We start from the raw sequence: 27,690 nt of genomic DNA, 5'->3' as shown, positions 1-27,690 counted from the left end.
ATAACTGTAATAAATACCAATGCATACCGTCATGTATACATGAAACATTGCAGCATTCATACTAAGTGCCTAATAGTGCTTCATGTGAAATTATAAGTCCTTTCATACCCCCTTTTCCAACAACATATTCTGGTGAAGACAAGTCAGAAACTGTCCAAAAAAGGCATGCAGTGGTCTCATAAATAGTTGGTCCATGGTTGTTGTTTGGATAAAAACAAATATCTTGCAGGTATTCAATGTGATCCGCCATCTTGCTAATACTGTTTGCTTATGCTGTGCACTACGCAATACCCTCCATTGATTAAACATCCTTGATTACAATGGTTCTGCTCAAATCTGATGGAAACCAGGACTGGTTTGCTAGATAGCACCGAGGTTCCGAGAATCCTGAATGGAGACGCTTCAAGAACTAGAGCTGATCTGGTGGAAAAGGGGTATCACTACTCTATCTTACAGTACAGAGGATAGGAGTAGCTATATGGAGGTAGAGGGGGGCAGTGAAAAGGGCTGGGTTTTATTTTAGCCTGGAAAGTAGTTGATTGGGAGGTCAGTGAGTTCAAAAGCTTAACAGCTTGGGGATAGACGCTGTCTCTCTGCCTTGCTGTTCCTGCTGGGGGGCTATGGAAGCTCCTACCAGATGGTAGAGGGACAGATGCATTGTTGATGGATGAAAGGAATCCTTGATGATATGTGGATGCAGAGCAGTATGAATTATGTTTCTGTTGTCCTCATTATATGCTGGTGTGAGTTGAGTTCTGAAGTGTTGCAGGACCCATACAGTACCAGTTAACAAGGTAGTGACTCAGTACATTGTTAATGGTGCCTCTGTAGAATTTAGACAAGATCATGGTGGGAGTCTTGGCTATCTTAGTTGCTGCAAGAAGTGGAGCCAGTGACATTTGTTTGCCAGGGAGGATGAGATGTATGGGTCCAGGTAAGATCCTCAGTGATATAGAAACTTCATATTCTTGAGTTTTCCAACAACAGAAGTGCTGGTTTCTAATGGGGTTTGATCAGGATAGGCCTTGCTGAAAAATCACCATAAGAAACAGATTATCTTTGCACCTGTCCAAGAGCTACCCTTCCACAGAGCAGCATAGATAGCCATGGGCCCAGCACGCATTCCTGCCCTCAATGTGTTGATATCAGAGATGCTTATGGGGACTCCAACTTGACTGTTAAGTGCTAAGACTTAGCTCAGAAAGCTGGAGCAGTAACACAATTGTAGAGATCTAATGAGAAGGACAGACTGAATTTCATGTGGTCCATGACTTGTCGCTTCAAGCAGTTCATTATGACCACTGTGAGAAACACAATGCAGTAATTCTTGAGACTGTAATCCTGTTGACTTCTTTAACACAGGAATAATCATAGGGAAAAACACCACACATTAAAAATGTCCCTAAATACTTGGAGCATTGTGCTAATTTTGCCTTGCAAGCTTTGAGACATAGGAGAAAATGTCTGTTGCTGTGATGAACTTTTCTAAGTACTCTGTTGCAACACACCCACAAGAATGCTTGTGTTGTTTTGCCATAGTGCTGTGGTCAGTTTGAAAGTGCTCTCACTCTCGCTGTATCGCTGGAGTCTCATTCAAAGCTATTTCTCACTGGCCGAGTGTCTGTTTTGGCCACATTGATGCTTGAAAATCTAAATGTCAGACCAAACAATCACAGACGTTTAGAGAACAAAGAAAATGCACTGATAACAGTTTTAACATGAAATTACATGAATAACATCAGGATGGCAACTCTCTCAGAAGATAGGGAGAAACAGTGTTTTTGAGGAGTAGTAGTGATAACAGGTTCTGCCCCGCGGTTCCATTTTGTGGCATGGCTGTGATGTGGTTAACCCTTACTACAACACAGGGTTGAGTTACTGTAGATACAGAGTAGAGGTGCTGAACACCAAAGCACAGTTTATACTTCTGCATGGAATCTGTGTCAAACCTATGGTGTAGGCTTGGCACAGATGCTGTAACCTGATGTGCACCTCCCAAGACATGTAACTACACGTCGCGTCAACACAGACCTCCTGTTTATTTTTGTTCACTAAAAATCTTTTTCATCAATGGAAACAAAGCTTTTATTTACTTTTATGGACAAATTGGGAAGACTCTAACCCCCCCCCCCCCCCCCCCCCCACAAAGAAGCATTTGAAGTCTTGTGTGTGATTTACCCTGGCTTTATATGAGTAGGGGAAAAGTCTGCTAGCTACTAGGCTAATTTATACAAGATGCCATAGACTTATACCAGTAACGTCAGCATGTTGTATTTGTGGGAAAAAAGTATTAAGCAAAAGACAGTTGTTTTGTCTGTGAACTTTGTGAGCTATATCTGAGCCGAAATTTGTTCTTTTGTAAATGTTAAACTTTACTGCACCTCAGAGACACTCTACACAGTGGCAAAGAAACCTCACCGCCAACTAGAGTTTTGGTGGTGTAATTTCAAGGTGACACAGACACACCAGCGCACAAGCACAGATGCTCACAACGGCTTATGACACTTGCGTAGGCTACACTATAGGCTCTGCGTAGAGCCCACGCACAACTATAATTCAGCCTTAAGTTGCTCCTCTCATTGTGGGGTTCTAATCTGGACACCATAGGTGGTTCACAGCATGGACAGGACAGTTCTCCCACTGTGGCTGTTATGGTAATGAAACTTTGTGTGTGTGTGTGTGTGTGTGTTTGTCAGGGGAGATGGGTGTATAAAGCTCCATTAAGTGATTACCCTCCACCCACAGCTCTCGTTTAGCCCCAGACCATGCCATTTGTTGGCCACGCACCTCCTCCCCAGTGTTAAGCGTGTGTGTGTGTGTGTGTGTGTGTGCGTGTGTGTGCATGTGTGTGTGTACATGTGTATGTGCTGGCAGGCAGGGGGTGGAACAGTTGCTGATTATAACAGAAGGTGTTTCCTTTCCAGCCCCTTTTTGTACCATTACAAGCCAAAGCATGTTTGCCATTCACATACACACGAGCCGTAGCACCCCTCTGTGACTGTTGGTATCTGAGTCAACCCTCTGCTGGATTGCCAGAGGGAAGAGGTGGCTCAGCGTTGTGTGAAGGGATAGGCAAGATCATAGACATACAGAGAGGGGAACAGAACCAATGATTATTTGTGGTTATTTAGAGCTCCGTATGTTGGAACATGATACTACAAAGATCTTGCACACAAAGCAGTTAAGCGTCATCTGTGGAAATTAAGCAGTCCGTACGTGCTATTTTTGCAGCAACACCCAACTTTACATTCATGTAGTCAACCCTCACCTAGTATTAAGAGATTTTACACATAGCACTAGTGTCTTCTTCTGGTGTTTTGAGAGTTCAACCCAAAAGCATTCTGGTCTGTAGCCAGCACACTACGCAGTATTAAATCTTAACTTTTCAAATATCCCAAATTAGTATTCCACATACATGACGGTTTCCCATAATGCTCTCTTTTGTTCAGCAGTAGAGATATTGCACTCTGGCTCCCAACTGTCTGTTTCCCCTCTATAGAGAATCAAATAATGCCCGACTAATTGGCTTGCTAGTTAACATTTGCAGCAGCACTGACAGCAAACATGAGCTTTGAATATTTCCCTGTGCTGTGTAAAAGGGGGTGGACACAATAATGTGAACACCTGCAAAATGCATCGTGATCTAATATAAAGTGAAGCCTTACTGCCTCTGTGAATGTTTGCTGCTTGTTGAGGTGTTGCTGCGTTTAGTCCAACAGTGGTTTGATGAAGGGATTGAAGGGAAATGTGGAGTATTAGATAAGGAAGCAGAGGCTTTAATTTTGGTCTGTTCTCAGAACTGGTATTTTTAGAGGCACTGCACTAAAATGTGTAATGTAAATAATGTTTATGCCTTATTTGTTCGATTCTTATACCTTTCTGCTTGTTGACTCCTGCTCTACCTTGGAGTGGTTGAGAACGTGTTGACAAAGGAAACAGATGGCTGACATTTGAAAGACGAATGACTTGAAGGACAGTGTTTTACAGAATTTGCACAAAGTTAGCTGGGAGTATATACTACCAATGCAACGTGAAAGAAAGACAAGGTTTAAGGTTGACTACTCAAGGTAAACTAATGGTAAAGAATTTGGTTGCTGCTTCCTAAGTATTGCCTTTTAATAATGCCCAGCCCTGTACACCAACCTATGTAAACAGTTTAATAAGTATACCAACTTATTTAGAGTGAGGTCATTGCAGTTCATGGAAGTGTTTTTCTCACTCTACGATTTTATTCTCTGTCAATATCTCTCCGTTCTCTCCAGCCTTCTCCCACTCTCATTTTTCTTGCGCATGCATCATTTATGCTTTCTCATACAGCCCAGGCCTTTGAGTCATACCGCTGTGGTACTTTGTATTTCTGTCATGGAACTGAAAAGGGAGTTGTGAAGCCGGAGCAGACCGTGTAGAGGACTGCATCATCAGTGGAGGACAAACTTCCCCACATTACCTCCCCACATCTCCCTCTCTACTATCGTATCCTTCCTGGGTTGTCCCTAGCAACAGCAAAGCCCCAGTGGCATGATGTATGAAAACACAAAAATTACCTCCCTTTTTCTTTTTCTTTGTTGTTCTTTTTGAAGAACATTCAGTCCTAGAGCATTTATTTTTGTGTGTTATACAGTTATGGGCTACAGTACATTTTTTGTTGTGTGTTTTTTTGGGCCACGCGTGCATGTGTTTTGATGCAGCAGTAGTGGCTCTTAGCTCCCTGCGCTTCAGTACGACTGCCAATATCTCAGCACTTGTTTGCTTGATCATCTCCTTGAATTGCTAATGATGAGGGGTTTTTTTTGTTTTTTTTTTTGACAACGCCCACCCACCCATCTCAGCTGGTGAAGATGTTGAAGCTGTTAAGCCATGAGCCAGCCAGCGCTAGACGAACACTCTCACAGCAAATCACCAAGGCTTCATTGTATGTGCCAGTAGCCGGATTATGCTAACTCTTAGCTTTGGTAGTCTCACTTCTTTTTCTTCAGTTTAGTTGTTGTTGGGTGCATCCACACCTAACTCTAGGCAGCAGTCTCCATACCCGACTCTCAGTCCCAACCTGTCTTTCCTTCTCACTCTATTTCACAGCTTGGTCAATGGAGCTATTGTGAGGAGGGGGTATTGAATTAATTAGGCCTATAGCGATGACAGTGTCTCACCCCTGGGTCAGAGCCAAGGCTGTGCTTTTCTATCCCTTTTGAAACACTGGTCACAATTCCACTTCCTATTTGGTTTTCTAAGAGCAGCAGCATCTAAATAGAGTCCAATCAATGGCCACTTTTGTGTGGGAAGTGAACTGACAGTCGGCTGAACGCGCGGGCTCGGCTGAGGACTCTCCAAGGTTGACGTTCTGTAAAAGACTCGGTGCCTGGGAATGAGCGGACTGACTGTTTGTTTGATAGACTTCAGAGGGGATTTGTTTGACTTTAGATCAATTTCTTCTTGCTGCTCGAGTGTCTGGTCACAAATAGTGGAGTTTGAAAGTTTGTGTGCGTTGAAGTATGAATGCTAGTGATGTACAGGAAGATTTGCCCTCTGTCTGTGCCCTTTACAGTAGAGATAACCTAAAGGAACACATAGTGCAGGGGTTGTGGAGGCTGGGTGAACGAATAGATGCATGTCGAGAATATTTTGTGTGAGAGATTCAGTGTCTTTAGAGGCTGGCTTCCAAGACCCTTTTCAGATCCTCTTAGTGACTTTATTTCTAAAAGGGGACTAGTGGACTAGGGACAAATTTAGCGACCTAATCAGACCATCCAGGTATAAGTGAGAAATATATTCAAATATATGATATTCTCATTCTTTCCTGTGCGTGCTGCTCAGAGTAATTCACTTCAGTAAATGCATGATGTTTCCAAAGTCCATAAGTAATTGTCTAAAACAATCCTGATCTCAATATTGACCCAAATAATTGTGATTATGATTTTAACCATAACTGAGCAGCCCTACTTCAAACATACCATGCCCTTCTACATGCACTGTATGCTTGCGTGAGTGTAATGCATGCTTGCTTGAGTTAGGATCCGCACATCTGTGATTTATCACCAGTGTCACTGAACGTGGCTGCAGTGGGAGCCTCTCCCCCCTATCCCCACACATCTATTTTTACCAGCTTATTGCTTACCAACCCACTGGAGACAGAGTGATTGGGAGATAAGACGGATAGATCAAGAGATGGAAGAGAGGGGAAGGGTAGGTAGCAAAGGAGGGAAAGCCCTCGGTTGTCGGCAAACAGATGTCTGTCAGGGCAAGATGAGAAAGATTATTTGCCATGAGCTCTGTCTGGATACTTACGTTTATTCCATTTTTCGAGTCACTGACAGAATAGTTTTCTTGTTGTAATGGGATACAGTGAATGCAGTGGAGAGTGAAACAGCTAGCAAGAAAACTTAGTCAGACAGTAGAGTGGAAATGTGCACCAGTGAGGCAAAGTCTGAATGATTGAAGATAGCAAAGAAAGCAGACTGTTTAAAGGGGACCTATTATGCTTTTCTTTATTTTCTGTCAAAGTTTCAAATGATGAGGCAAACATATGTAAATGTAACCCCTGTGAGCAAAAACCTCAGGCCTCAGGTCGTTCTGAATAGTCTGTTTCCAATGTTGTTTTTTATTTTCGAGACACGCTGAGCTTGTGACATATTTCTTTATAAGGTCATCTGCTCCAGGCACACTGCAGGTGTTTACATTATGTAGCTTACACTGCTACATGTAGCTACATGCTAACATCAGGAAACCATGTAGGCTAATCTTGGTTGCTGATGTTGTAAATTTCTTTCCAGTGCCAGATCATATTGTTGCTGGAACAAGTCTGATTGTATTTTGAGGCTTTTATTGTGGATTTTTAATGGTATGAAGTGCTACTATTCCCTGTTACCGTCATGCTCCGGCTGCAAGACATTGTAACACCGACTAATCAGAGCAGACTGGGCTTTTTTGGGAGGGGGGCTTACAGAGACAGATGCTAAAAGGAGCATCTCATGCAGAGGGTGAATACAGGTGATCCAGCACAGACAGTATGAGGACAATAAAGTGTTTTTGACCATTAAAGCATGTAAACATGTTCTAGTAGAAACCCAAAATACATTTATGAACCTGAAAATTTGCATATATTAAAAAAAGAAGACAGTGCGGCTTGTATCAACAGTTACATTTGCAGTGTTGTCATCTCACTGTTGTCTCAGTTGTATAGCTGTTTACCATTGATGCCACACTGGCCAACTGTCAGCAGTCATTTAAGACAAGTGCTAGAATCTCACAGGCCACATGCCAAACCACACACACACACACACACACACACACACACACGCACATATTCACACACACACACACACACACACACACACACACACACGCACATATTCACACACACATACTCCCATTTCCCCCCACATATGGCAGGATCCCACTGAGGTGCTACTACTGTACCTCACACTCTACCTCAGTGTGAAAGAAGATCACAATAAACAATGGAGTGGAGTCTTTTCAGATTGCTATCGTGTTACATGTGATTTTTACCAGTGTTAAAATCACTCACAGCATTGTAACTCTCCCAGACACTGTACATCCTCTGTCTCATTTACCTTAAACAGTGAACATTTGGAAAGTAAAAGTCAGAATAAATGGCAGATAAATCTGTTTCTTAAAAAAGCAGCTTGATGAAAGCAACGCTTCCAGTAAATTATTACACACCAGCTGCCACGATGAATTTCAGCTGGATTATTTGTTATCCATTCTTGTTTGCTAACTCCCACCCTGTCTCTGTTTTGTTGTCCAGGTACAACTCGCGCCCCACGTGAAGGAGAAGTTCCTGGTGTGGACTACAACTTCCTCTCAGTGGAGGACTTCCTGGAGTTAGAGAAGAGTGGGACCCTGTTGGAGATAGGAACGTATGACGGTAAGTTAAAAAATGACACATTTGGTTCGATGTATTGTGTGCACAGATAGGAACTTGTAGGGATTGTTTTTTACAGGTTTCGGATTTCCAGAACATCAACAGTAAACCTCAGTGGTGATTTAAACGAAGTTTGCCGACTAGAGCTGCAGCAATTTAATCAGTTAGGTGTTAGCCATTAAATTAAACGCCAACTAGTTTCGCAGTTGATAAATCGGTTTCAGTAAATTCTCTGTTTCCAGCTTCTTCAATATTCTGGTTTCTTTACTCCTTTATGACAGTAGACTCACTATCTATGACTTGTGGACAAAACAAGATACTTGAGGAAGTCATCGTGGGCTTTGGGAAACACTAATAGAAATTTTCAGCATTTTTTGGGCGTTATTTAGAGTAAACAACTAATGGAGTGATGGAGGGAATAACCAACAGATTACTTGACAATGAAAATAATCGTTAGTTGCAGTCCTGTTGTTGGCATAAAGATACAGTAGGACACAGTTACATATTTTAATTCAAACTCACATAATCCTTCAATAACACAAATGTACTGGACAGTTGTGGTTGTGCGTAGGCGTTCTCAGACGCGACTTTCCCTTTTGTTCTCTCCGTGTTGCTTGAATTGTCAAATGGCATTGAACCTGACTTTGGACAGGTGTGCCAGCTTGTACGGCAGAAAATAACCAAATCCCTCTGTCCCTCCAGCCAGCGCATAAACTCACCCAGCTATGGTACATCGTCAGCAAGCAGGCATGTTGTGTCCCTGTCCAGGCTGATCAGCCTGCTTTTGGACAGGTGCACCTGCTAGCACAGCAGGAGGGAAGCATGTCTCCTCTCTGCCTCCAGCTGGCGCTCAAAACATGCCCGCCCCCGCTACGGCCAAGTTTTGGTGTCAGTCCCTTTGAGTCAAAGAGCGCACTCTTCACTCTAGATTATGTTTGCGCTGTCATTCAACAATCACACTGGAAGAAATCTATCACAGAACAGCAGATGTACTAATGTCGGAGCAGATTGTCTCCTCAGCTCATCAGTCGGATTGTATTTGAATCGTATGCACCATGATTGCTATCACTGTGTCCACCATATATGTATTGTTAGCCAGCCCTATGCAACATGTTTACCTCCCATCCCTGGGCATTTTCAGAAGAAGCTCTGGGACATACTGGAAAACACCAGCTGAAGTAGAAGTAGCCGGGGAAGGTTTGTTTTTAAAGTTGAAAAGGTTGCTGTCAACATCTTGATATGCTTTGTCTTTCATGTAAGCAACATCACAAAGGTGTATTCATGAAAAATTGATGCTGGTGGGTGTTGGAGTTGGACTGGGCAGTGTCGACAGTGATACAGACACACATAAAGGTCAGGTCGAAAGTCTTTGGGTCCTAATAAGCGATTGCGACATGGCTGTAATCCCAGCCTAAAATCTGTGTGTGATGGTGGAATAAGTTGTCATGTGTGGGTTGTCTGACCCCAGCGTGATGATCACCCTGCCTGCTAACATTTGAGTTCACACAGTGTATAAACTGCATTCAGAGATTGTTGCTGATGCTTCTGTAAGCATTCTCTGAACAGTGGACATGTTAATCAAAGCAAAATTATTATTCTGTATTAAACAAGTTTCCCCCAGTGAAAATACATTTGTTTAGATGCTGCAGTTTATTGCACAGCGGGATAAACTGCAGCATCTAAACAGATGCATCTTCCATTTCCTACTTGTTGGAGAAAAAAATATTCCCACATGCTGGTTATCCAAAAAGACGAAAGCTTAAAGAGTCTCTTTCATAATGAAGTGAGAAAGTTGTGGAAAAATAGTCACCTTCTCTTTACAACAAAGCTAAAAATGAATTTCAGTGATCATGACACAAAGAACGTGTTACATATAGCACACAACACTGTGGTGATAAACAAAAGTCACCACTGACACACTGGAAGGACTGTAAACAACAACACCACAACGTGACACTTCCATTCAGTCAGATAATGTTTAATTAAGTGTCTGCTGTGTTCACTTAGCTTGTTCACTGTTCCATAACAATGGATTTCCGTCTGACGACAAGCCAGGAGGAGCAAACAAGGCCAATGGGCTTCTGATTGGCAACTAGCTCACTCACTGCCACTGATGACCATATAAAGGAAATCAGAAACTTTAAAATATCTTCTTTCGATATGCTTTTAACAAGTTAGTTTTAGACAGCCAGCCAAACCAGCTAAACTCAAAAAAACGCAAAAGTTGGGCAGCATTTTCTAAACAATAACAACAGCATTAACATGGCAATGACAATTATTTACCATCCCTGTAATATGGCAGTTGATCTTGTCCTCTGCTGGGAGGGTAAGGAGCTCCTGCACATCACTGTCTCTCCAATTTTTGGACATTTTCTGCTCCTATCCTTTCCTCTTTGAGTTAGCTGCTAACTGCTTCTAGCTGCTTTTTAAGGGTGCTTTCACACCTGTACTGTTTGGTTCGGTTCAATTGAAATCAAGTTTGTGTGAACGAACCAACTCTAGGCAATTATGCAACTTAGTAACAAAATTAGTCCCTGATTCGGACCAAAGCGAGACAACTCTAGGTCTGAAAGCACCCTAAATTTCCCTGTGATGGGTCGTACACATAACACATTGTCAAAATATTACATCGATTCCATCCTGCCAGCTCACACTTTATACAGACATAAATTGGGCTCTGCTACTACCTCTGCTGCCAGCTTAAAGGCAAGACAGCTATGTCCCTCCATTCCACAATCGTACATTTTACACAGAACTGAGGCGGCATGACGGTGCAACATTCCCACCTTAAACAGGCTGTATAGAAAGGGCTATAGAGAGGGGAGTGATGATACAAGGGATTAGAGGGAGGACAGTGCTCCATTTCATTGTCAGCCAACCACTACAAATAATAAGGAGGCTGGATTCTGGGTAACATTTCAGTCAGGTGTGGTCGGCTCAAAGTTTTTCTGCAGCATCAGCTAGTTGCAGTTCAGTTTGTAATCTGAGACAACACTATGTTTGGCGAACACAAAATGTTGTTTTTGACTATATGAGGTTGAAACTGAAAAATAACTGAAATTACCAAACAGATTGTTCGAACCAGCTTCCACTTTATATGTGGAATAAACTCTGGTGGTGTGTAAATGACAGATGGACAAAAGCATCCCCACACCTGGATATTTCCATCACCATGTTGGACTGTAGGTTTTATGCTCTGCTGTAATACCTCTCCAACTGAAACTGTAAACTTCAAACTAAGAATCATTAGTACACAAGCCTATCTACCAGTAAAAAGATATCTTATGTTTTCATCAAGGATTTTAATAATACCTTTTTTTGTTGGTACTTAAGACTCATGTTGAAGGTTTAGGCAGAATTTATTATTCAAAGACTATTTTGAAAGCTGCTAATAAATCCTTTTCATGGAAGACATGGCAGTTTTTATTAATGTTATCAGTTACACCTGTGCTTTTCCTGCTATGAAATGCCAAAAATGTCTGCTGTGAAAAAGGCCTTTTTTCCATTTGAAGTTGTAGTTTGCCAATTTATCTTTTGACTGTAATTTCACCACCTGGATGGGAACATTTTTTTCCATTCCCTTTATTTTTTGGATGCCAGTGCCATCCTGTCACATTAAGATGTTGGCTTTATACTCTGGTCTTCAGATGGTACAGTCTCCTTAGGTCCGCCTGGTCTAACTTTGGATGAGAATGAGTTGGTCTGTCAAAAAAATTCAGTTCTGCGTGTTTTGTTCTCTCGCCTTTGAAACTGTCAGTTTATCTGAAATGTGGTACTGGCACTGGAGGACAGTTTGGCTGCAAACTGCTTCACAAAATGTCTTCAGACAATTTTGTGAACTACTTGGAAGAAAGCTACCACTGTACTTGTGTGTCCGAATAAAAAAAACACTCCATGGTATCAACTCTGACTCAAATTACTGGAGTTGTAATAGTGAGATGTAACATCATTTGTGTAAAACATGCTTTAATTTGTGGTAAGTTAAAACAAAGTGGTCTGAACTTCAGTGGGTCAAACAAGAAAGAAATTTAGCTTTGCTTCAGACATTCACATTTTCCCACAGACAAACCCAGTCTCTCTATTTGCATACAAAGGCTACACACACACACACACACACACACACACACACACACTCACTCACACACACCCTTTGACCCCTCCTACTGAAATGCCCTTCTTTTCTCCGTCTTTTTTTAATCCCTCCAACCCCTGCCTCCTTCTCTCGTTGCCTAGGTAACTATTATGGGACGCCCAAGCCACCGGTGCAGCCCCCCGGTGGGAAAGTGATTAGCAGTAGCGGTAGCGGCGGTGATGCCCCACTGCCAGACGGGCTCAGCAGTAGCCTGCCGGGCTCGCAGCACTCCACTCCCCGACGCACGAAGTCCTACAATGACATGCACAATGCTGGAATAGTGCCTGGAGAGCAGCAGCAGGAGGACGACGAGGACCTCCCTGACATGAATAGTAGCTTTACAGGTATGTACAGCTAACAGGAGGCAGAGGAGAGGGGAGAAGGCGTGGTATGTGGATGGGTAATGAGAGAACAGAGGAATAGATGGATGTTCTCACAGGTTTTGGCTAATACTTGTGTCACAAGGAACACTGGGAGAGCCCAGTTTGTGAGTCTGACAGACGAAAGCCTCCAAAGTGAGGATGTCAGTTGTGGAATTAAGTGACCAGGCATGCTGTGTAACATGATTTAAGTTAGGAGGAGGCAAAAAGCAGAATATTTATTGAAACTTCTCAGAAGTGAAGATTTGCTTGGTTGTCTCCTTTTAAAGTCATATATTTAAGAGGCACTCTTCTCCTTTACACATTATGTTTGGTTTACTTTTAATGCAGAGTACTGCTCAGCTTGTGCAAACAGTTATTTAATGTATTCAGCGACTCTCAAAGGAGCTCAAGTCTGAGAAAATAACCCAGATGATGATGTAACAGAAAGCTTGCGTTTACAAAACTGTGAAGCTTAAAAGGCACGGACATTTACTAATCAAGTAAGGTTTAATGATATACATTACCCAGTTGCATTATGGGAAATGTAGGATCCAGTGTTTTTGGAGTTTTGACTCATGAAAGAGACCAAAGTCAGGGTACGAAATTAGCACCATCAATTAGCCAAAAAATATGCAAGTGGCTAGTAGATTTGTTTCACTCACCAGGCAAAAAAAACCCTAAAACAATTATAATCTATGAGGTGGCTGGTAAAATTTGGGCACTCGCTTGCTGTTTGGCTATTGGACAAAAAAGTTAATTTTGCACCCTGTATAAAAATCTAAGTACTAAATAGCTGGAATTCCCCTTTACTCCAGTACCATTGGGTTTTGGTTAGACAAAAGTAATTTGAAGACATCACATAAGACTGTTGTGTCTTATGGTGGCCATTTGTTCTTGTTTTTGATATCAACTGACTAATATGATATTTGATACTTGAATTATGATAATTAAAGCAACCCACCACACTCAAAACATATTAAAAATACACTGAAAATGTATCACTCAGACCATGCAATAGTGAAATGCAGTGTGAATGCTAAACCTCCCAGATACAGTTGTTTAAAGTCTGCCCTCAGACTGGGCTCTGAAAAAGCCTCCACAGTCCTTTTCTCTTGCTGTTCAGTTGAGCACAGATGTGCATTTTTTCTGTCGAGCAGCTTCACACGGTGAGTACGGAGGTGAAATCCAATAACAAGCGGCAAACTCGAGGCACATTTGAAACTCATTTTGACACCAGGTGTAAACAGCATTTCGTCTCAAATGGATTTAGGCGCAATTTTCATTTATTTAGATACAAAATACCAGGCCGGAACAGACCTCAAGGCTGGTGCTACTCTCCAAACTAAATTAAATTTGGCTTTTTCGCACAGGCAACAGCCGATGTGAAGTGCCACATTTGGCTTTGGTCAACACAGTGCGCACAGGTTAGCTTGCTTCAACATTTCCACACAGGTTTTTCCACCCTCTCACAAATTTGCCTGTAACTAATCGACAGCAGTTATTCAACAGGCTGCATGACACTTATTGTTGGTTTATTTTCATTGTCATTTATTAGCTTATCCTTGTTTTGCAGAACTTAGATCATGACTCACATGCTCCTTCAGCTGGCGTGGACACCTTTAATACAAACAGACCTGAAGCCAGTGAACACCCAGGCAGCTGCTTGCGGAGCCGCCTCCTACAGCAGCCTGAGAACATGCTGTGTTCTGTTTATTTTGGAGTATAACACTAGAATGCGATCCTGCTTTCTGCAGCTCTGTTTGGACAGAGAGAAAAACCGAATCTTAAGTTGCGATGGACAAAGAGGGAGGGGATGCAAGTGGAGAGAGAAGGTAGCAGGATGTTAAATAGAAAGAGGGAGTGGCTGGGAAAGGGGCAAAGTGGGCAAGTCTGAAAAGGTTTGGACAGAGTGAGGAGGAGAAGCGACGGAGGATTGTATTCTGTGAAGGAGGATAAGCTCAGAAAATGAAGTAGTAGGAGAAAGAGCACAAAGGAGGTGGAGAGAGAGCGGCAGAGAGAGCGTTTTGGTGTGGTGAGAGGTTGCAGAATACAAGAGCTTCTTTGATTGGTGAGTAAGTGGTCTCTGGGTTTGACTACATCTGCCTGTATCTATGCGTCCAAAAATGTAAAATAGTGCCATCTGGCTGCGAGCGGCAGAGGGTGGATGACTGAACAACCTCCATTTTTGAGACGATCCTTAATGATATCATTAGTACTGCTCGGTCATTTGTGTTTGTGAATTAGTGGGAGGTTTTATGTGATTAATTATAAATGTTTGGAAGCATGATACTGACACCAGCACAGCTTTTTAAAAGGGTTTCTCTCAGTGATGATTTTGAATTATATTACTCTTTTTTTATCTCTTCTTGTGTGTTAGTAGATCAGTAGGCATTGTGAGGAGGTTGACTCAACTCTAAAGCTGTTTCTGCCATGTGTTTTTAGAAGGTGGGACCAAAAGTTGTTTATTCGCCGTCTGTGATTGTACGAGCTACGAGGGTGCCAGTCAAGTGTGAGTGTGAAAATGAGATAACAGGAAACTAGGTGATAGCACTTCAGAGGCCGTAGTTTTAGGTGTGAACTGCCCACTCAGCAGCCTTTAACTGAAGTAAATGTCTCTGTGGCTGAAGCTGTAACACCGCAGAGTAACTGTGATTTTAGTCAAAAACTAAATGTGAAAGCTCCGGGCTGAGGCTTTCTAAAAACTACTGAACCACACTCATCATGGAAATATTTGGACCGCAGAGTCAGAAGAGATTTTTCATTAATGTGGAACATTTTGGAAAAACACTGACAGCAAAATTGTAATTCCTTTTCGTCAAGCGTGTTTTTCTTCATACATCACAGTCGCCCATGTTCTGGCTGAAACCTGTGCTGTATCCAGGGATGTCATGCTCCTTAGAAATAAACCAATCTCATCCAGGGAGGTGTTGAAGCAGCGCAAGCGACTGTAGCAATCGAAAACCATTTTTTTTGGTTGACCATGTCTTGAGTCTCCTCTCGTGGCAGCCAAATTGTTTCCACAGCCTCTTTTTGTTCCTGAATGTGTCTTCAGCGCCATCTAACCGAAGTGTTGTTAACACCAAGCTGTGTTTGCCTCACACCCTTCAGGAGATTCTAGTGAATTCGACGAGCTTCATCACTCACTGCGCCCCTTCCCCGCCCGCCAGAGTGATCCGCCCTACGTTGAGAGAACCCCCTCACCATCGGCCACCACGGAGAGCACTCAGCAGACACACTCTCACCTGAGCCATCCTCCCCCGGAGGATCCGCTGGGACCTCTGCCTGATAACTGGGAGATGGCCTACACCGAGAACGGAGAGGTCTACTTTATAGAGTAAGTAACTCAAGGCATTTATACTCACAATGCAGTATGCCAGTGTTCACTTCTGGGTGGACAATACTGTAGCTGGACTAAAGCCTCTGACACACATAGTTTTCTGTAAATTATTTGGATCACCGTTCGGACAATGTTAGAGATTTTCACCATACACACACCCACACTACGTTAAAGAATATTTTCGCCCTTCAACACAAAATAGATGGGGCAAAGGACGGTCCAGTTAATGGTGGTAATGCAACACTTATGGATGCCAACCACCAAAAAGCTTAACAGAAGAAGACTAATTTGGGCTAAGAAGACTTCTCTTATTATTTTCAGGAGTATGGCAAACAAGAAGCTGCTATTGTCCAGTGCCAATGTTCTTGTGGTGTATTTAAGGGGGAACATTACCCAAGTCAAGAATTCCAGTATGTTATTTTAATAGTCTAGGAAAGTTCAAACAATATTTGTGAATATGAGCTGCTCTCTCTCAAAGCCAGAAACCAGAGGAGTTAGTCTTCAACTTGTGATGTTGTAGAATATAAAGTCTGGAGCTGCTCCATGTTTGAAACAGAAAATGTACCCATATACTCAAAAGGTTCCCCTGGGTGAGCTCAGTGTCATCAAGAACATCTTTGACCATTCACTGTCTATAGAGCAGCTCCAGACTTCATACTTCACAAGTTTGAGTTTTTAGCACTCTAGTTTTTGGATTTGGGAGTTGTTCATGCTTACTAATGTGTTTGGACTGTTTTAGACCATAGAATAAATAATTTTTTCGTGATCTACTTAATGCAGAAATAGGCATCAGAGAGGAGTCTTATGATTTGGTTCACTCATTCCTCGTGAAACCATCTTTCGTCAGACGGACATAACCTTTACATGCTTGTCCCTGCAATGTTGCTACATTCATTCACAACACAGCTATACTGACATTGTCCCTGAAATGTTACTAAGTCTTGAGGAGGGAAATTGGCGGTACAGATTTCCCTGAATATCGATTCCTGCTCCAATTCAAACATGTCGCCATGCAGGAAATGTTCCTGAGCATTTCAGGGCTAGCCTGCATGTGTGAAAGGGGCTTTAGTCATTGTGCAAGCTCCACTTAAATGTCTTGAGAGTCCCAGAAAGCTATTATTTTACAATTTATTTACATGCATTTGCACATATTCATCTGTATTAACAGCCTAATATTTAACTTACATTTTTAATTAGACAGAAATATTATGCAGTTTGCTCACAACAGTTTCCAGTTTGTAATTGGACATCAGGTATAGAAACAGTTTTTTTTTTTTTTTTTAGGCTTTCATACGATTACCCATTCAGTTTGTAGTTTTAGCTCCATGTTTCTACTCAATACGATACACAGTATGTTGTTGTGGACATCAATTAAAAGCTTTAGAAAATGTGAAATTGTAAGAGACATGAAAGTCCCACAGTACTGTACTGAGCACAATGAGGTGAGTCTGTAATAAGTGACCTTGTCAGGCTCTGTTGTCCATTTATAAAGTTTCCTAAAGGATAGTCCCAGTTCAGTGGTTTATAGAAGACTCTTATTCTCTGCTTCACAGACAGCAGCTTTTGTCCATCCGAAAGCTGCTGTCTGTTATCAAAGTCAGCAGTGCAAGAGCTTTTCTTCTAACAGACCGTACTAGGGTTTTTTTTTTGTGTGAATCAGCCTCAACCTCTGACTCCAACATCTCTCGACAAATGCAGTTTGACGAAACTGTCCCTCAGTTCACGATAAACCAGCAAGTCTTTCTTGCTACTTGCCAGATTTGAGGATATTGAAGGACTTTCCCATTATTTCTATCAACTCAAGGTAGTTTTAACTGTGTGTATTTTTCTTTTTTAGCCACAATACAAAGACCACCTCGTGGATAGACCCTCGGTGCCTGGACAAGCCTCAGAAACCCCTGGAAGAATGTGAGGATGATGGTACGTTCGTGTTTGAGCATGATCACCTATCAAATTATGTGTGTTTTTGTAAAATATGTATATATATTGAACAGGGCTTTAGGCAGTCCTTGACTTCAACATCTCTCTTTTTTGTTTTTTTACGAGATATGAAACGTGTGTCTTGCATTATTAAATGACTTTTAGTTCATGAGTAAATTAAAGGTAACTGGTGTTAGATCCCAGTCAATTATCCCTGTATTTAAATTCAAGTTTCCCGGCTAGATTAGACCAAAAACATGAGTTAGGAAACACCAAATGTCTTCTTTTGATAACCACAGATGTTTATACAAGAGTAGCTGTTCCCCCAGCAGCCTTTAGGTGTCAGTGTTGGGTCACGTAAAATGGCCACAGTCATTGGGTAGTACTGCTCTGCTATGCTCTTTCTCTCAGCTGTTTGTCAGAGCAAGATGCCCCACAGCTTCAAGGAATTCACTGCATCATTTGCATCATGTAGCTCAAATAAGTAATGCCCTCGCTGACCTACACTGAGGCATCGCGCCTGCTCACGGATATTTAACACTGATTTTTAACCATGAAATGCAAAAACAGGAAAAAAATGCGATCCATTTTGCTCATGAGGTCGTGTGCGTCATTTTTACAGTCACGTCTTTCCCTTTTTTAAGGCACATTACTACTCACAAAATGAACTGCGATAACAGTATTAAGGCTAAAATTCCTCTGCAGCGCTGCCGTCTCAAACCACGCTCAGAGATCTAGTTATTAGGGGGAGAACATGCCTTGAGATTCTTGTCACACGACGCTGAGGCTCTGGTGTTGATTAACTCTCAGATGTAGTTGACTGACTCACAGATGTGCACCTTTTCTCCCCTCTGCCCTCCTCCTCTCTCCCTCTAACAACGATCCTGTGCTGCCATGTTGGTCCTGCTGAGCAGAAGGGGTACACACAGAGGAGCTGGACAATGATCTAGGTAGGTTCTTCTCTCTCATCTCAGAGATACTATATATAGTGTAACCTCACACTCAGCATTCCATCATTGGTGTCACCTTGGTTTTGCACACATCTGATTCATTGTTGCAATTCAGAAAGTTTCAGATGAATTTATAAAAACAGAAAATGAAGTCACGACAGTTAATAGTGCGCATCTACATAATGACATGCACAGCAGCCACCACCAGTGGCTCATGGTGTCATTTGACAGTTGGCGAGCGATGCCATGAAAATGACTCTAATCATCTAGAAATGACACATCATGCCACCACGCTGACAGAGATCTGACCTTTACCTTGCCTGTTCTCTGTATGTAGCTTTGATTTTTAACAAACACACTGTGTGTGATCAGAAAACCGCTCTTCAACACAACTGTCAACTTACCCACATGCCACCGGTGAACCAGACACACTCGCACACGGGCAGGACGTCATTTCATACATAAGAGGCGAGGGCTGATCCAAGGAAGATTGTTATAATGATGATTTCCTAATGGGTGTCTGTCTGAGCCAGACGGCAACAGACGCTTTTTTTTTCCTGAGGCCCATCAGTGCACTAACTAGCCTATCAGACACAGCAGCGTGGCCACTTGTGCAGGATAAATGATGTCTGGAGACTGTGCCCTGCACCGTTATGCACCAGTAATGAATGATGTCATTCTATCAAGGGAGCTATCTGATTAATGATTGTAGTAACCCTTTATGATGAGCATGTTTTGAGATGACCTGAAGGTACAATGACATAGAGGGACAAAAATCATAAATACACATTTGACATATAGAGAGTTGAAGTCCCTCCCCTTCTGCTGGACCTCCATGGGACCTGATGCTGCCTTCCGTTTACCTTGGAAGTCAGAGATCAGAGCTGGGAATGACGTCATACCTCAGCTGATCATGTTCTTGTGCAACAAAGTTGGAAAAGCAGATGTTGTCAGCAGTACCAGTTGATAACAACACATTGTGCGCAGTTAGAAGGTGGACAGGACTGTGTGTGTGACTGATTTAATGAGACACAAATGAGACAAAGGTGCCAATAAGCAGTAGATTACCACAACTTTCACTGCTGTTGATGTGTGGAACAGCCATCTTTGATCTTGAGGTCAAGGTCGGTGAGATTAGGCTGACTTTCCAAGTCGGAAATCCAACTTCAGGGGGCATTTCAGTTGAAACTTCCAACTGGGAACTTGGAAATTCCGACTTCCTTGTGCAAGTGGAACACACAATAAGGTCCCGTGGGGAACATCGGAAGGGGACGGACTTTGCCTCTCTATTCTCATGTCTTTTTGTAGAGTTTCTTGAGTAACACCGTGCTGTATTGCTGCTGACAAGTGAAAGAATGAAACTTCTTTTAGCTTGATTGTTACCAGTTTCAGTTTTGTAAAATGAGATTTGAAAGGTTTTCAATCGCTTCAGGGTCACAGACTTACTCGGGAACTCTATTTGAGCATCAGAGTCAAGTATGTTTTTTCATCATCTGCTAAAGCTGCATTAATCAATATGTTTTTATATTAACATTGAGTCAGATGACTTAATGTCTGTGAAGGAGTCACCTGCAGAACAATATCACTACTTTTAGCCTCTTTCAAGCTTGTATTTTCCAGCAGTGCCAGGCAGCTGTTTGCAGCGAACAACAATAAAAGCAGGACAAAAGCAGAACTTGCATACTAAAGAACGTTGATGCCACGCTGAAAGGCAAACCAGCCGTCTTCAGGGCCTCAGTTTTGTTAGCAGCTCCCTTCGTTAAGCATCTTAAACAGCTGCCACGCTGTAATCATCAGATCACACAAGTCCAGAAGACAGCTCTCGACTGGATGAGCATGTTCAATAATTATTGATCACCATGATCCAATACAGGTGGGCAAAGGAACGCAATTAACTTCAGTTCTCTGAGAGGGAGCAGACTCAAGCACTTTGTGAATGCGCAGCACACACTCACACACACACACACACACACACACATACACATACACATACACAAAGTGCCTCTGTAATACATGCTTACTCAAGAGAAATCAATCACAGCACTGTATCAAGAGAATGAGATGCAAATAGTTAAACATGTAATTCATCATGCTTGACTCCCCGTTGAATTCACAATATGTTCAGCAAGGTGGGATGTGGGAAGAGGGACACAGCGTGAGGAGAAAACACAGCTTATTGAGTGACAGATTTCTTACTCTTTGTCTTTCTCATTTGCTTTTCCACCCACTGAAATGTATGCCACATTGTTGAGATGGTTGCAACACCAAATTTTCTCTCTGCTCTCTCTCTCACACACACACATACACACACACACACACACACACACACACACACACTCACTTCACACACACACCGACATACAGGTGCTCCTCCAGGAGCGGAACTAGTGCAGTGTGAAATCAAGTGGGTGATTAAAATTTTGCGCGAGGCGATGCGGGACTGCATTCCATTTAACGTTCCAGTTCAAAAATCTGAATGATAATTCACCATGCCCGCTTTGTGGGTTCACCCTGTGCAACAGCGCTAACGCTGTAACCTTGCAGTACCTTTTAGCTGCATGTGCTTTTTGTGTTAGCTGCATTTAGCAGGTGCAGAATATATGGAAGTATGGCAACTGGAGCTGCTGGCGAGCATCAGAATGACTCTGATTGCAGATTTGTCTGCAGTTGCTGGATACCTGGTCGGACAGACTGTAATCTGTAGCTGTCACGTACGTACAATTTAAACATTCCCATCTGGCTTATATTTCTTTGCATCTGCTGCTGACTCCACTCCGACCAAGTGCCCTCCTCATTTGAAAGCAGAGGGAGGCTCTCCAAGTTGGATGATTGTAATTACCATCTACTTGCACACAGGGCAAGGCTTAATTGGCTGAGGGTAATGATATGTAAAACTGATACATCACAGGAGAGGATTATTGGACAATCTGTGTTTGTAGCCAATTAGAAGACTCTGACATTATCTATGTGGAGGCCAGCCAATAATCAATGCCGCTGTAATCAAATGGCTCTGTTGGAGATAACAGCATCACTTTCTCTGGCAACAACTGTAGAAATTCAGCAAGATTGCACCATCGGGCGATTACACTCTGTTGAAGTGGGCCCAGTCATATTCATATCTTTGCCTCATCAGCACTGATTACGATGAATTTCACTTTTACTTATGTGAAAGTTTGTTGAGTGTCTGCACATGCGTGGTGGCACCGCTTTGGGAAGGCAGCCACTTTGACTGCCACTTCCTCAAATGAAGAAGGTTGTCAGTCAAGTCGAGGTGCAGTCTGGGTCCACGATAAGTGACCTATGTAAGGACACACACTCAAACAAGGAGACCACAGCCACACTGGGTTTAGCCAAGGACAGGAATCTCTTCACTATATAGCCATCAGATTAAGAGGAAATGTGCTTCTTTGCTTATTTTTCATGGGTGGGGTTTGGGGGGGTAGAAGGCACCTTACATGGCCAACTGAAACCCATACTGTACATTTACTTCCTGTCTGCTCTGAGCGCATCCATCGCACCCTCACCATACCTCTGTCTTTATATCTCACAAGACTACACTCTCACTACACATTGAGCTATTCCTTCAGACAAAAGTGATGGATGCGTGAGGTAGTGAAGTTGATACAGTAGCCAGTGGGCATGCGTGTATGTTTTCGTGTGTCTTCTTTTGAAGGTTATGGGTTAGAATTCGGTGAACTTCAACCGTCAATCAAAATGAAAAACATTTTACAGCCTGTAGCTTTGTTTTTATATAGCAGTTACAGGTGACTTTTCAAAAATGGGTCTTTCTGCTGTGTGCTCCACCAACGGAGCAGAAGGCTTGTTTATTTTTCCTGCCGCTGCCAACAGTTTGCATGCATTTGGCAGTTGCTAATTTCAGATCCTGTCTTTGTGACTGTTTGTCTCTGTTATGAGGGGAAAAAAAAGGTTAAAGTCAAAAAATTTTCTCTGCACATTTTCAGGCTCCTTTTAATTGTGTGTTTTTAAACAATGGTTTCAAAGCCTGGATTACTCCAACTTCCTGCTCCCCCCCAGTTTGCCTCTCCTCCTTTCTCTTACCTGTGTTTCCTCCCTTGCTTTTCCCCTCCCGTCCTCTCTCTGACCCCGTTGCCACTCCTTTGTCCCACCTCCTTTCATCTCTGCATCTCTCCATTCATCCATCCATCTCTGCCCAGGGGGGTCTTGCTCTGTTCTTATCTGATGTGTGGAAATGTCAGCAGTGTGAGGGGACAAGGAGAGGGGGTGGGGGGGTGATGCAGACAGCCTGTGAAGCTGTTGAGTCACTCTGGCCCTGGAGACTGACTGACAGGCAGACACAATGGAGAGGCAAAAGGTCTCCACTGGCCGTGCCTCTAATGGCTCAATACATGGCCCCCAGCAACTTCACAGCCTCCAGTTTTCCTGCTTTTCCTCTTTCTCGCTCACTTCTCTCTCTCCTTCTCTTTTCATAGAACTTCCACCAGGATGGGAGAAAATAGACGATCCAGTGTATGGGGTCTACTATGTTGAGTAAGTAGCGCACAGTATGTAAAGGCACCCAGCACCCACACAAGCACACTCCAATGCAAATGCACAGGCTTCACGCAGACAGGAAGTGGCCTTGCGTTTGTCGTCTTGCACATGAATTGAAATGCTTTCACACATTTTCATTTTGTCAAAAGCAACTCTTGACCTTACTGTAAATATGAGCAAATGTAATGTATGTACAGTTCTGCTTTAAGACATCACAGACAGATTTTGCTGCAGCTATTTTGGTCTTTTGTGTACTGGAAAATGTAGGCCATTTTGTTTGTGTCATTATCATTTGGGAAAACATGCGGCGAGTGTGTGTGTGTGTGTGTGCGTGTGTGTGTGTGTGTGTGTGTTTGTGTGTGGGTGTGTGCATGTGCGTGTGGGTGTGTGTGTGCATATGTGTGCATCTCATCTTGTGTGTGCCCCTGGGCCTCAGCATTAATACGAATATGTTTCATGCGTTTTTGATGTTGTTCAAAGCAGCACCTGGGGGCTCAAGGCTGTGGCATTTCAATTTTTTCCCCCCTCTTTGTCTCTGCAATATTTAGGCTTTTTTTTCCTAATATACATTATTCACTGTTTCCTTCATTTGCCGTACAATGTGGTGCTTTCAGGTGTAATTTCTCGGTGCTGGTAGGTTAGTGGGAAAACCTCCCAGGGCTGGTGTGGAAGATGTGGAAGTCTGTTTGTAGCCCCTGTGAATTAAGCCGTCATCAAAGTGAGATTTATTTGATGTGATTTGTGGGTGTGATTGTGTCACGCGTGTGTCGGGGGGGGGGCTGTGAGTATAGATGGATGCATGCATATTGTGCCACTGTGTATTAATCAAAGCTTATCGCCATGTGTTCCCCTCCCTGTCCTGACCCTATCTCTCTCTTCTATTACCTTACCCTCTCCTGTATGTATGTTTTCCCTCCCTGCTACGCTCCACTTTCCCTGCTGATATTTACCTCTTGTCCTACATCCTGTTTTCTATTCTTATTTTCTGCTCCTGTTACTCATTCCTCCCGTCCTTCATTTCTTATTCCCTCAACCTCCATCTGCTCGATCCTCCCTCCACCCACCGTCCCAAAGTCATATCAACAGGAAGACCCAGTATGAGAACCCAGTGTTGGAGGCTAAGAGGCGCAGGCAGCTGGAACAGCAGCAGCCTCAGCAGCCTCAGCCCCAAAGCCAGCAGCCACCCGAAGGTGAGCGCTACATCCGAGGTTCGTTCACAAGCCCCCACCAAGGGCGTCATTTCCTTTCTTTCTATTCATGTGAGTGACTGAGTCGTCTGCATATATCTGTGTGTGCGTGTGTGTGAGATTGTGTCTTTATGGCAACTATTGCTACAGTATTACTTGGTGTTGCTGCTGCTTTATGATTTGCTAAGTGCTCTTCCATAAAGACATAACTATTATTTGCGGCTGTGTCGTGCAGCCTTTTTGAAGTTAATTTCTGTTTTCTGTGTGGCGTTCTGACGCTTGTTTGTGGTAATAACCTGAAAGCTTTTTTTTTCTCTTGGATGAACACAGGTAAGTTTGTCGATCTGCTTGCTTAAGAGAGCTTCTTCCCTAATTTCTGTCACTTAATAAAGCACTTAATGCTACCAGTAATAACAGTGATGATGTAGCTCGCACTGCTGCCAAAACACAACTAATTGGGAACCTTTGGTTGCTCCTGCTTCCTGTCTTCAACCTTATGCATTCACAGGACGCCCCGCAGAGAGATTAATTGTAAATGCAGGCCGGCCCACATGGGAGCTCTCCTATCCCGCTGCACCTTCTGCTCAGTCAGCAGAAATCATTCGATTCCATTCAATTACCTGCTGATTTTTCCTTCGTCTGAAAGCTCAGTCTCTCTTCAAAAAAAAACCTCAGGACCGTCAAGCCGGGTTTTTACCTATTCTTTTCACTTCTGCATTGATCCTACCTCACTGTTAAGAATATTAATGAAGGTTGTAGTCTGATCGGTGCTGTGATGCCGTAACAAGGTGATTAATCAGAGATGGTAGCCAGTATGAGGAAATGGGCCACTCTGTTTTCACACATCTCCCTTTTTTATTCAGTAGGGAGATGTGAGACAGTGCTTCATGAAGTTTGTGTGACCCGTTTCACCCAAGTTAACGTGTTATCTGAAACTGTAATGTAGGTTTAAAGGGACAGTCCACCCCAAAATCAAAAGCACATATTTGTCCACCTACCTGTGATGTAATTTGTCAGTCTGGGTTGTTTTGCTGGTGGTTGCTGAATGTTGGAGATATTGGTTGTAGAGATGTGTGCTGTCTTTTGAATATAATGGGACTAAATGGCACTCGGCTTGTGGTGCTCAAAGCGCCAAACAAAAGAAAGAAAAAAAAAATACATTTAAAAAACCTTGACAGCAATGTCTCTTTCCAGAAATCCTGACCTGGTTACTTAAGATAATCCACAGACCTTATCGTGGGCAGTTTCTTGAAGGAACTATGTTCTGTCTACCCAAATACACCCGCCAACCGTATCACTGCACAGGAGGTAGCGTTAAACCACTAAGCAAGCTAATGTTACAGCTCGACCGAGGAGGATGCTGTTAATGTCGGGCTGTCATGCACATGAGCCTGACGTCCATGAGTAAGTGCGTGCTTCCGTCTGCACAGTTGTTTGGTAGAAAGAAAATGGCTCCTTGGCGCTCTAAGCACCACAAGCTGACTGCCATTTAGTTCCATTATATTCGAGAGAAGGCAGACTTCTCTATGGCCAATATCTCTAACACTTGGCAACTCACACCAAAACAGTCTAGACTGATAAATAGCACTACATTTTAAGGGAAAAAATAAATGTATTTTTGATTTTTGGGAGATCTGTCCCTTTAGCAGGCTTCCTTGGAAGTCAGTATTTTTAACCACTTCCATTCCCCTGTTGCTCTGTGGAAAGAGTTTGAGTTTTGTAACTGAATACCAGGCAGACATCATACCAGGAGATGTATCATATTCACTGAGAAACTATTCCTTCACAAGTTCCTCTTGCGTCATAGAAAGCAAAATGGCTTTTTTCCCAAACACACAGCACAGTAGGCCATGTCGTCCCAGAGCCCTTAGCCCCAGTTTCCTCCACAAGTAGGGCAGCTGTGCACCTGTCTAGACCCCATCTAGAGAACATTTGCCTCTTGCTGTTGCAGAATGGATCGAGGACTCGGCATTGGCAGGGGCCCCGCTGGCCAGCTACGCTGCCAACCACCAGGAGACCTACAGGGACCCTGGGACAGGACCTCCAGTGCCCAATGCCATGGGACAGAAACGTAAGTTCCTGTTAAAGACCTGAAGTCATTAAAAACAGCATAACTCGTTACTTCCCTGTTGTCTATGCTGCGTTACCCACAGCGACTTATTATGAGTTAAACCAAATTCAGCTCGTACAGTGTAGTCTGTTTTCCTGAGCCAGTGCCTCAGGCTGCGTTTGAGTTTTAATGATGGAGGACCAGAAATGAACTGACACTGTAAATCTGCTCTCTGTATTCATTTCATCATATGTCCTTAATAAGTAAAATTAATTTCTATTCATCTGGTATGTACAGTAGATTACATTTGTCCAATAGAGCACTCCAGGCAGTGTTTGTATATTCCCAACCGACAAACTGAATACGACTCCGCTAAGTACAGTTTTATTTTATATACATTTTCCCTCTGTGTTTAACGCAGCCACATGTTGCTTCTCTTGGAGCCTCAGTTATGTCGCTCCATTTTTCGGATCAAATAATGGCCTGATTTCACCCACCATTTAGTGATACACACACCTACAGACAGTGTCTCGCCGCTACTGTGTGTTTCCTTCTCCTGGTTGCCAGCTCCTTTTATACCAGCCTCCCACTAGCAGCTTGTCTAATTAGCGCAGCCATGGCGGAGAATTAACTGCCTCACCCTGTCTCTCCCTCTTACTCTCCCTTGCCGCTCTGTGGGACGTCTTTTCCTTTTTGCCTCATCAATCTCTTTATGTTATAGCTCACATTCGCCTCGCTGGCTATTGTTTTGTCTCCTGCCACTCTCTGATTTGGTTCTGTTGTTGTTTACGTCCATCTTTCCGTCATTCTGTCTCACTCTCTGTCTCTCCGCTACTCTGTACTGTACTGTCCTAGGCCTTGACATTCCTCCAGAGAAAGGCGTCATTTCATATCTCTTTATCCAACTCCCCGCTTTCATGTTTCTCCTGCTTCCTGGTCTGTTCTTACATCTCTGGATCCCTTGTGGATAAAGCTGCCATCTATGTTCACAGTTTTGTTACATCTTTCCTGTTCTGAAAAATGCTATTCAAAGGCGCTGCACACACAGACACACGCGCCAGAGTAAAAAAAAAACACAAACACAAGGACACTAACTGACTCCAAGGGTAATGCATTTTTCATTGAATACATAAACTGTACCAGAAGCATAACCTAATGTGGTACTGCTGGTCACCAAGCACAAATTCCTCTGTGATCCCTTCTCTTTAATGCACACTTCTCCATCTCTTTCTCCCTGTTCACTTTCATTCCTTCCTTCACCTCTGCCATCATTTCCATACTCATTTGTGTGAAGCCATTTTCTGCCGTACGTGGCTCACATCATGTCTGTTAATAGACAGTTAGAGCTCGGCCCGTCCCTG

At 43.0% G+C, this 27,690-nt stretch overlaps 1 protein-coding gene across 17 annotated transcripts in view; it reads left to right on the top strand.

Annotated features, from left to right (window-relative positions):
* The window catches only part of magi1b (membrane associated guanylate kinase, WW and PDZ domain containing 1b), a 172,378-nt gene that overhangs the window by 105,191 nt on the left and 39,497 nt on the right, over window positions 1-27,690 (top strand). For 10 of the 17 annotated variants that reach the window (XM_078167298.1, XM_033626928.2, XM_078167321.1 and 7 more), the window contains 8 exons: window positions 7,763-7,882; window positions 12,113-12,355; window positions 15,482-15,707; window positions 17,548-17,630; window positions 18,545-18,580; window positions 23,032-23,089; window positions 24,167-24,300; window positions 26,231-26,350. In XM_078167298.1, the coding sequence (XP_078023424.1) occupies window positions 7,763-7,882; window positions 12,113-12,355; window positions 15,482-15,707; window positions 17,548-17,630; window positions 18,545-18,580; window positions 23,032-23,089; window positions 24,167-24,300; window positions 26,231-26,350 (1,020 nt within the window). The remainder of the gene's footprint in view (window positions 1-7,762; window positions 7,883-12,112; window positions 12,356-15,481; window positions 15,708-17,547; window positions 17,631-18,544; window positions 18,581-23,031; window positions 23,090-24,166; window positions 24,301-26,230; window positions 26,351-27,690) is intronic. The other 7 variants (XM_078167301.1, XM_078167297.1, XM_033626926.2 and 4 more) reach the window with 1 other exon arrangement.

The sequence above is a fragment of the Epinephelus lanceolatus genome, chromosome 1 (genome assembly GCF_041903045.1).
Source record: "Epinephelus lanceolatus isolate andai-2023 chromosome 1, ASM4190304v1, whole genome shotgun sequence".
Classification (NCBI taxonomy): domain Eukaryota; kingdom Metazoa; phylum Chordata; class Actinopteri; order Perciformes; family Serranidae; genus Epinephelus; species Epinephelus lanceolatus.
The sequence above is the reverse complement of the archived record's forward strand: the minus strand, read 5'-3'. Positions and strand labels throughout refer to the sequence as shown.